This window comes from Myotis davidii, unplaced genomic scaffold, assembly GCF_000327345.1.
Source record: "Myotis davidii unplaced genomic scaffold, ASM32734v1 scaffold69, whole genome shotgun sequence".
NCBI lineage: Eukaryota > Metazoa > Chordata > Mammalia > Chiroptera > Vespertilionidae > Myotis > Myotis davidii.
Window position 1 is genome coordinate 134,444 of NW_006300363.1, and position 10,291 is coordinate 144,734.

The following is a 10,291-nucleotide window of genomic DNA, read 5'->3' on the forward strand; positions in this document are numbered from 1 at the left end:
TTCGGCTTCCTGCACACACCTACTCAGGATCAAGCCTGCAATCCGGGCATGTGCCCTAACCAAGAATCGAACTGTGACCTCCTGGTTCATAGGTCGACACTCCACCACCACTGAACAACACCAGCTGGGCCTTTTTGAGCAACCGGCAGGGTTGTTTTTATTGATTTTAGACAGAGAGGAAGGGAGAGGGCAAGAGAGAAATATCGATCAGCTGTCTCCTGCACGCCCCCTACAGGGAGATTAAGCCTGCAATCCAGGCATGTGTCCTGATCAGGAATCGAACCAATGACCCTTTGATGCATGGGATTGACGCTCAACCAACTGAGCCACACTAGCCAGGGCCACGGTGTTTTTTAAAATTTTTAATTAGCTTCCAAGTTTAACAAAACAAGAGATTACATGTGAAAATCTGGATTTGTTACTTGTACTGAAAAACTAGGTCCCCATGCTCTCAGGGCATGAAGTGGTGGAGTTGGGGAGCAAGTACGGACTTCCCCATTCCCTGTTTTATCCCTGGCCCACTTTGAGCTCAGGATTAAATCCCTCGTGGCCCCTGTGGGCATGCAAGTTGCAGCTCTGTCCTAGGTACTTACTAGCTGTATGAGCATAGGGGCTGGTGTGTGGGTGGGGGAGTTGATCTCATCTTACAGAGATGTGGCAAACAGACAAACAGAACACACAGCTGGGGCCCTATGTCACTGGCCAGGAGTTAGGAGTGAACATGTCTATCAGTTAATCCCTGGACAGCAGAGAGGAGGGAGATCCCCAGGAATAAGGCAGACTGGGTGATGCTGTAGAAATACACACACACACCAAACTCTGTAGAACTTTTACAGTTTACAAAGCATTTTTCATTTATCAGCACAAAAACAAAAAGCTGTATTTATAATTCACAACAACCTTTGGAGGAGGTTATGGGCACCGATGAGCCTGATTTTAGAGGTAAAGAAATTGAGGCTCAGAGAGGTGAAATGACTTGCCCAAGATCACACAGCCTGTAAGTGGCAAAGCTAGGATTAGTCCCCAAGCCTGTCTGACCCCAAGGCCTGTGCTCTTGCGATCACCCTGTACTGTCTGCCTACCCTGCTCAGGACAAGCCTAACTCTGCCCACCCTCCCTCTCTCTCTCTGGCTGTCCCAGGTGGCCATTGCCAGTGTCTTGCACACAGAGGCTTGCCAGTGCCTGAAGGCATCCCCGTATGTGGGGTTGGTGTTGGACAAGACCAGAGACTGGCCTGAGTCCCACAGTCTGGCCTTGTTTGCCACGTCGGTGTCACCCTGTGATGGCCAGCCTGCCACCACCTTCCTGGGCAGTGTGGAGCTACAGGAGGGCGAGGACACTGCTGGCCAACTCCTGGACATCCTGCAGGCCTTCGGTGTGTCCGCTCCCAAGCTAGCCTGGCTCAGCTCAAGCCTCCCCAGGGACTGCCTGGGGAGTGTGGGCCTGCAGCTCCGGGCCACCTGCCCGCTGCTCACGGAGCTACACTGCCTCCCTGGCCGGCCAGATCCTGAGCCCCCTGCCTACCTAGGTGAATATGAAAGTGTACTGGATGCCCTATTCCGCCTCCACGGTGGTCCCAGTTCTCACATGGTCCCTGAGCTCCGGGCAGCACTGGACCTTGCAGCCATCGACTTGACAGGACCACGGCCAGTGCCCTGGGCCTCTTTGCTGCCTGTGGTGGAAGCAGTGGCTGAGGCCTGGCCTGGCCTGGTGCCCACACTGGAGGCCTCTGCCCTAGCCTCACCAACAGCTAGGGCACTGGCCCTCGCCCTGCGCCAGTTCACCTTCGTGGCCTTCACCCACCTGCTGCTGGACACTCTGCCCTGCGTGCAGAAGCTCGCCCTTGTCCTGCAGCCGGAAGATCCACACCTGGCCTTGCTGCAGCCCCTGGTGATGGCAGCGGCGGCCTCCCTCCAAGCGCAGCGAAGCTCCGGTGGCGCGCGCCTCCAGGGCTTCCTGCAGGAGCTGGCGTCCTCCAGTTCCGACTCGGGCGGTGAGCGCTGTACCTACCGCGGCCTGGAGTTGGTCGGCTACTCCGAGGCTGCGCTCCGGGACTTGGAGCGGCTGCGGGGGGCCTTCTTGGACTCCCTGCAGAAAGGGCTGCGGGACTCCTACCCCGGGCCCTCGCTGGATGCCGTGGTTAGCAAAGACAAATAAAACCTTACTTCTGAGTTCTTCTTAAGTCTGGGAAGAGCTAGACATGGAAATACATAATCAGAATAAAGAGTGGGAAGAGCTATGGAAGAGCTTTAAACAAAGTGTCATTGATCTCAGCAGAAGGTCTGACTAACTCTGGATGCAGTGTGACTGTTAAAAAACCTTGAAGGGTTAGTTGGAGTTCTGGTGGAGAAGTGGAGGAGGCGCAGCCGGGAGCTGCGGTGGTGGGGGCAGAACGGGGCCGGGGAAGGCCGGGGCGACCCTGTGGTCAAGATCGCTGTGGATGGTCCCCCGCTACACGAGTTTGACTTTGCGCTGGCCGTGGAGTTTTTAGAGAGTGGGTGGGGGGAGGGGTTGCTGGGGTCGCAGCTCACGTGAGGGTGGCCTCCTTCCCTCTATCCAGCCAGCCTGAGGCCCTGGGTCCTCGAAGGGCCAAGCGGGACTTGCCCATGCTGCATCCGAGCTGCCGTACTAACTGTGGCCTTCCGTTCCCCTTCCCCATGCTTCTGCTCCACGCTGAGGACTAACCCAGCCGGGTGGGCTGCGGGCTGTGGAGGAGGGCCTGGGTCAAGGGGGGCCTGGGCAGCGGAGAGATGCTAGGGTCTGGGGCACTCGAACTATTGCTCCTGACCATTCTAGAGTTTGGTGAGGAGGAGCTCACCCTTTTCATTTTGTATTCATCCCACGTTTTGGCCTTAAAAATGTTGGGGGTTCTTGTTTGGAGGGAGGAAGGCCGGGGCTCTAGAATTAAGGGATTGAGGGAAAGTAGAATGTGGTCCTTGCCTTTCTCAGCCCCGCTCCTGGCAGCGTCTCTTCTCTTCACATACGACCGGAAAGCAGACCACGGTCCTTGTCTCTGACACAGCACAGCACTCTGTGCACAGCTGACAGTTCGAGGGAGGCGGTGCTGCCCGCCCTGCCCGCCCCACCCAGGCTGCCCGAGGCTTTTATGTGTATGACCATGTGTATAGACAGATCAATCTATAAATAGGAAATAAATCTACCCTATTTTTCATAACGTAACACACAAATCTAAAAGGACTTCTTTTTGTTTTGCAGTGATAGGGTCTAAAAAACGTCCCAAATGAACTGGACTTGTTACTAATTTTCTTCTTTTTTGAAGTCTGGTTGTTCTCCCAAGTTCCTTGCCTCAGACCTTTAAGACCAAAGACTGTAAAACCACAGTGTTCCCGACCCTCCACCGCCCCCTCCACCCCTCAAGGCCTGACCCAGGGATGCCAACGGGGCGCTTTGTGCCTCCTGGGGGAAGCAGCTGGGGCCTCACCAGCGCTGGGGGACACATCCCTTCAGATTCCAAGGGTTTCCCATCCTCTCTGACAGCCCTTGCTGGGCATGATGTAGGGGAAGTGAGAAGGGAGGGGGATGACCTTTCCCCAGGCCTCCTGGGTTGGGTTTAATTTGCAATAAAGAGGAAACCCAGCTCATGTGCAGTCTCCATGGTGCCGTGTGTGTGTCGGGGGCCTGCCCTGACGCCTCTGTCCCCGCCCTTGGCCTGGGTCCCCGGAAGCATTCATCTGGGCCCCTGTAAGGACAGGAGGGTCCTCCTTCCTCGGTGGATCCCCTGCTTCTGCTGCCCCAGTTGTGGGGAGGAGAGGCACAGAGGTGGGCTGTCCTTGCCCTGGGCTTGGCCAGGGCTACTTTGTGACGAGGGAGACAGAAGCTCTGTCCTGGCTGCACGCCCAAGAAGCCCATCCGCTTCTCCTGGCTGTGGGGGCAGGAGTGCCCTGTGGCTCCCCATTTCAGACCCTGCCCTTCTTCCTCCTGCAGCAGGCCCAGCATCCAGCACCCCCAGCCCCCTGCTGGCCTCCCTGCCCCTGGCTGCCAGGCCTCTGCAGCCCCCGCTGGACTTCAAGCACTTGCTGGCCTTCCACTTCAATGGCGCTGCCCCGCTCAGTCTCTTCCCCAACTTCAGCACGGTACGGGCTGGGCCGGCGGGCGGGGGGCGTGCAGCCGAGCTGGGGTGGGCATGGAAGGTGGGCTCAGGTGGGCCGGTTCTCAGAAGGTGGGTCTAACCAGGAGCTCATTTCCCTCCAACATCCCCAAGAGACCAGGTGCTCCCCAAATAGAGACCCCCAGGCCCAGCTCTCTGGGCAAAGGGAGGAGAATGGTGTCCCCCCAGTAACAACGGCTGGGCCTGTAGGGTCTGTACTGTAGATTTCACTGGAGTTTTGGTATAGGGACTTCTATGGATGATTTGTGTGTGCAACTGAGTGTGCCTTTCTCTGTTAGTTTGTAAATCCATAGGTCTTTGTGTGTTATTTGTGGATGTGGCTGTGTGTTGGTGTCCTGTGTGTCTGTTTGTAAACAACTCTTTCTTTCTCCGCATGTAATATGTGAGCATGGGTAGCTGAGAGATGTTTCGTGTCTTTGCGTTTGACTATGTGTGTTCTGGTGTGTGTCTGACCTCTGAGTGTGTTTTGTATGGGTTGGGTGATTGTGCCTTTGTCTGTATGCCCTTTGTGTGTGTGTGTGTGTTATTCTGCATGGCACTGTAACCTGTAACTGTCTGTAAGCTCTTGTGCTCTCTGTATCTTAGTCTGTGTATTTCCATGTGTGTATGTGTGTGAAGAACAAGGGTAGTGAGCATGAATTAGACTTCACTACATGAGCCATAAGGAAAGCTACCCCCTTTTTAATTTTGAAAAATCAAATGCAATCATCAGTGAGCCCCAACCCCCCTGACAAGATGGTGGGGAATTCGGCTTCAGTCACCCTGAGGAGTCCCTTCCTCCCTGCCTGCCCTCCAGGGCTGCACAGAGGGCCCAGGAACCTGAGGCATTTGGGGAGGGTCCTCTGGTCTTAGGTTTCTGCTGTCACTTGCTGACATGCTCACTGTTCAGGCACATGGACCCTCAGGAATGGGTGAAGCGCTGTTGTCCTGACCGCTGGGGGCCCTGCAGGCCATTCTCTGAGGCCCTGTCCCCTGCTGCCTCGGCCCTGGTTGCTGTGGGAATTAGAATCTCTTTCTGTTCTCAAGGAAGTTCCTGAAATCATGCTTTTCCCTCTCAGCCTTCCTGAGAGCCGAGAACAGAAAGTTCTGGACAAGCAAGCCCAGATGGCTTCCGCTTTTGGCCCAACAATCTAGGCCCCTGAGAAAAGAGAAGAAAAAATTATGTAAAATAAGAAAAAGAAAAAGACACACACACATTAACATTGCAAAGAAATGATTCCACTACTCAGGGCCTCTACCTGCTGTCACCTGCCCCATCCTGGCCGCCCCCCCCCCTCCCCGCCCCTGGCCGGGCCTCCTCTCCCGCTCAGGCCCTGTGGCAGTGGCAGAGCTCATAAGATGAGCCTGATCTCCCCAGTCATTAGGTCCAGCACAAGGGTTACGGGAGAGGAAATTCCAACAGCGGGATTCTGTCCCTTCCCTGCCTCTCCCTACCCCCAAGAATCTGTCCCCATATATGATTCTTGTGAATGAGAAAAACAAAACAAAATCAGAGGCCAGAGGCAGCAAGAAATGCCAAGGTGATCACCAGGACATGGTTCTCTCTCTCAAGATCGTGGAGGGCACCTTGGCCATCTCCCTGCCTCCAAGCGGAAGCCCGGGCTGACAGATAAAGTCGGCCAGGGACCAGGCTGTTTCTTGTGTTGGGTCTGGCATCACAAGATGGTAAAGTTCTTCCTAAGGGTGCCCACTGCCCTCCTTGGTAGCCTTTAGTTCGGGGCGTTTTGTACTGCCCCCTTCCGGAGGCAACCCCAGAGTTACTGTGCCCTCCCACCCCTTCACAGATGGACCCCGTCCAGAAAGCTGTCATCAGCCACACCTTTGGGGTCCCCTCCCCTCTGAAGAAGAAGCTCTTCATCTCCTGTAACATCTGTCACCTGAGGTTCAACTCCGCGGTGAGAGGGAGTAGCGGAAACATGCTGGGGAAGGGGCTGGGCAGGGAGAGGGCTGGAGACTGGGCGTCTGGGATCTTTCCTGGAGGAATAGGCGTAGCAAAAGGGCCGTGGTCTCAGATTTCTATCCGTGGCTGCAAAAGAGGCACTCCTGGTCCTTCCTTCATCCATCCTCTTCTCTATCCAGAGTCCTCTGCCCCGTTCCTCTTCGGTCCCACCGGGACTCCATTTCCCTCCTGTGCTTCTCCCCTGTGTTCTGGACCCTTCTGCAGGAGAGAAGGCTTGCCCAACTGGCGTGGCTCAGTGCTTGAGCAGCGACCCATGAACCAGGAGGTCACGGTTTGATTTCCGGTCAGGGCACATGCCCGGGCTGCCTGCTCAATCCCCAGTAGGGAACGTGCAGGAAGCAGCCGATCAATGATGTTTCTCATCAATGTTTCTATCTCTCTCTCCCTCTCCTTTCCTCTCTCTAAAAATCAATAAAAACATAATTTTAAATGAGAGAGAGTGTGAGAGAGAGACATTGCCCTTCCCCACTTTGGTCCCAGGAGCCACCCATCAGCTCCTGGTTTGGAGCTGAGTTTTGTGTGTTTTTTCTTTTAATATGTTGTTTAACAATTTTTATGTATTTATTTTGAGAGAGAAAGAGAGAGAGAGACATAATGTGTTTCCACTTATTTGTGCATTCATTGGTTGATTCTTGTATGTGCCCTGACCAGGGATTGAACCTGCGACCTTGGATGCCACTCTAACCAACTGAGCTACCCAGCCAGGGCAGGAGCTGAGTTTTTGGGGTTTTGTTTTTGTTTTTGTTTTGTTGTTTTGTTAATCCCCACCTGAGGATTTTTCCCCCTATTGATTTTTAGAGAGAGTGGAAGGAAGGAAGGGAGGGAGGGGGAGAGAGACAGACAGAGAGAAACTTGAATGTGAGAGAGACATATCGATTGGTTGCCTCCCACACACGCCCTGACTGGGGCTGGGGAACCAACCCACAACCCAGGTGTGTCCTTGACTGGGAATAAAACCTGCAACACTGTGGTGTTTCTAACCACTGAGAAACACGGGCCAGGGCTGGAGCTGAGTGGGTTTTTTTGTTTTTAATTTATTTCAGAGAGGAAGGGAGAGGGGGAGAAGATAGAAACATCAATGATGAGAGAGGGCCACTGATTGGCTGCCTCCTACATGCCCCACACTGGCAATTGAAACCACAACCTGGGCACATGCCCTAACTGGGAATTAAACCGTGACCTCCTGGATCATAGGTTGACACTCAACCACTGAGCCATGCCAGCCTGGCAGGAGCTGAGTTCTTAAAGCACCTGAGAGTTCATAGACTACTAGAGGCCCAATGCACAAAATTCATGCCGGGGTGGGGGTCCCCTGAGCCCAGCCTGCACCCTCTCCAATCTGGGACCCCTTGGGGGACATCCCTCTCACAATCCTGGACTGCTGGCTCTTAATCGCTCACCTGCCTGCCTGTCTGGTTGCCCCTAACTGCCCCCCCCACCTGCCTGATCATCCCTCACTGCCTCTGCATGCTGGCCTAATCCCCCCTAACTGCCCCCTTTGCCAGCCTGGTTGCCCTTCACGGCCCACCCCCCACCCCTCCGCTGGCCTGGTCACCCCACGCAGCCTGGTGTTCAGTCATTTGGTCGTCCCTCACTAACCCCCCTGCCAGCCTGGTTGTAGGCAGCCATCTTTGTGAGGGCGTGAGGGTCAATTTGCATATTACCTCTTTATTATATAGGATGTTTGTTCGTGCCTATTGTCTTAATTAGTCTCATGATACAACTGTGAGGTGGATAGAGGTGCAATTATCATCCCCTTTTCAGATGAGGAAACTGAGCCTCAGAGAGGTTGAGTAACCTGCCTGAGGCTACACAGCTGGTAAGTAGCAAGGCTGGGATCTGAACCCAGGCCTGGCTGACCCCAAGGCCTGCATACTTTCTACCATAGCTTGCCCCTGGATCGTGAAGGCGCCTCTTCCTGGCTTCTCAGGGAAGGTTTACCTTCTGTCCAGGCAACTCTGGGATTTGGGGAGATGCTCTCAGCTGACCTGTTCTAATGAAAGTGTCCAGGGAGGGGCCTGTCTTTGCTGCATTTGGGAGCAATAAGCAGGGACCCCTGGTTGAAGGCGGGAGGACACTACCAGGCCGGATATGGGGGCTCCTCCAGGCTTTCAGGTTACAAGTTGTGAACCAGCTGGACAGAGAGACTTCCCTTGGAGAGAAGATCTATGTGTTCATGCTGGGCCCCTTCTCAGTGCCTGGCAAATGCCAATGCTCAATAACTATTTGTTGAAACTATGAAAAAGGGATGAGTGGTCTGTGGTGCACCTGTCCCAAAGGATGAGGATTGCTCTGTTTTCTCCATTTGTGCATTTATAAACATGGTAACTAACATTCACTGAGCACCTACTGTATGGACGAGGCACTGATCATTCAGGTTCTCATTTAATTCTCACAATCCTGGGAGGCCAGTGTTAACGCAGAGTTTGAGTGAGGAAACCGAGGCTCAGAGAGGTGAGGTGACTTGCCCAAAGATGCACAGCTACTCAGTGGCTGAGTCAGAATTGAAAGCCAGAGGCTGCTGGCCTGGGAGCTCACGTATGAGAATGTGTTCTGTAAGCCTCAGGACCATGCACATACTGTGATGATGATGGCAGTGACAAGGATTCCCTCCTTGTGTGGCCCAAGCCCTGCCTCCCTCTGACCTGCCCCATGTCCAGTGCCGGCTTGTGGATAGGACATGTAGACTCAGAGAATGAATGGTGACCCTATGCCCTCCCCACCCCAGAACCAGGCTGAAGCACATTATAAAGGCCACAAACATGCCCGAAAACTCAAGGCCATTGAAGCCGCCAAGAGCAAGCAGAGGCCCCAGGCCCTGGCCCAGGATGGGACACTGGTGTCTCCGACCCCGACCATGGCCAATGGAGCCCCCGAAGAGCCGCAGCACAAAGGTCAGTCCTGAACTCTTCTCCTGCCCCCCACTCCAAGTCTGGTTTCTGACGAGGGGTTGAGAGATGTCTTTTTTAAAAAAATATATATATTTTATTGATATTTTTACAGAGATGAAGGGAGAGGGATAGAGAGTTAGAAACATCAATGAGAGAGAAACATTGATCAGCTGCCTCCTGCACACTCCCTACTGGGAATGTGCCTGCAACCAAGGTACATGCCCTTGGCCGGAATCGAACCTGGGACCCTTCAGTCCACAGGCTGACGCTCTATCCACTGAGCCAAACCGGTTAGGGCGAGAGATGTCTCTTTGTTATGTCTGCTTGTGCTAGAGTAGTGATGGCGAACCTTTTGAGCTCCGCTATTTAAATGCCATTTAACAAAAAAATAATCAACCAAAAAAATGAGTTCGCGTGTCACCTCTGACACGCATGTGATAGATTTGCCATCACTGTTCTAGAGCATTCTTACAGAGACAAGGCACACATCACAAGTGGACAGCTCAGTGCATTTTCCCGTCTGGATATATCGAGATTAAGAAACTTCTCTCAAGCCGAAACCGGTTTGGCTCAGTGGATAGAGCATCAGCCTGCGGACTGAAAGGTCCCAGGTTCGATTCCAGTCAAGGGCATGTACCTTGGTTGCGGGCACATCCCCAGTGGGGAGTGTGCAGGAGGCAGCTGATCGATGTTTCTAACTCTCTATCTCTCTCCTTTCCTCTCTGTAAAAACTCAATAAAATATTTTTTTTTTAAAAAAAGAAACTTCTCTCAAGCACCCAGAAGCCCACCTTGCGCCCCTCCCCGTCACTACTTGTATTGGTTTTGTAGGAACTATAATCGCCACTAACTGGGTGGCTGAAACAATAGAAATGTCTTTTCTCACCGCTCTGGAGGTCAGAAGTTTGAAATCAGGGTGTCCACAAGGCTGCCTCCTTCATGGAACAGAGAGGGAGAATTTGTTTCATGCCCCTCTTTCAGCTTCTGGTGGTTGCCTGGCATTCCTTGGCTTGTGGATGTGTCACTCCAATCTCTGCCTCCATCTTCACCTCTGGTTCTCCCATGTGTCCATGGTCTTCTTATAAGGACACCAGTCACTGGATTAGAGCCCACCCTAAGCCAGTATGACTTTATCTTGACTAATAACGTCTGCAAAGATCCTTCTTCCAAAATAAGGCCACATTCTGAGGTTCTAAACCAGCGGTTCTCAACCTTCCTCATGCCGCAACCCTTTAATACAGTTCCTCATGTTGTGGTGACCCCCAATTTCATTGTTACAAATTGAACATAATTAAAGCATAGTGATTAATAA

The 10,291-nt window shown here is 53.3% G+C and overlaps 2 protein-coding genes across 2 annotated transcripts in view; one reads left to right on the top strand and one right to left on the bottom strand.

The window, feature by feature from the left end:
- ZNF385C (zinc finger protein 385C) overlaps positions 1 to 10,291 on the top strand; it is a 57,986-nt gene that overhangs the window by 43,700 nt on the left and 3,995 nt on the right. The window contains exons 4-6 of the mRNA XM_006776646.2: positions 3,946 to 4,094; positions 5,914 to 6,024; positions 8,818 to 8,983. Of these exons, the coding sequence (XP_006776709.2) occupies positions 3,946 to 4,094; positions 5,914 to 6,024; positions 8,818 to 8,983 (426 nt within the window). The remainder of the gene's footprint in view (positions 1 to 3,945; positions 4,095 to 5,913; positions 6,025 to 8,817; positions 8,984 to 10,291) is intronic.
- NKIRAS2 (NFKB inhibitor interacting Ras-like 2) overlaps positions 4,795 to 10,291 on the bottom strand; it is a 13,198-nt gene continuing 7,701 nt past the window's right edge. Inside the window, exon 5 of the mRNA XM_006776645.2 lies at positions 4,795 to 5,267. Within this exon, the coding sequence (XP_006776708.1) occupies positions 5,260 to 5,267 (8 nt within the window). The 3' untranslated portion in view covers positions 4,795 to 5,259. The remainder of the gene's footprint in view (positions 5,268 to 10,291) is intronic.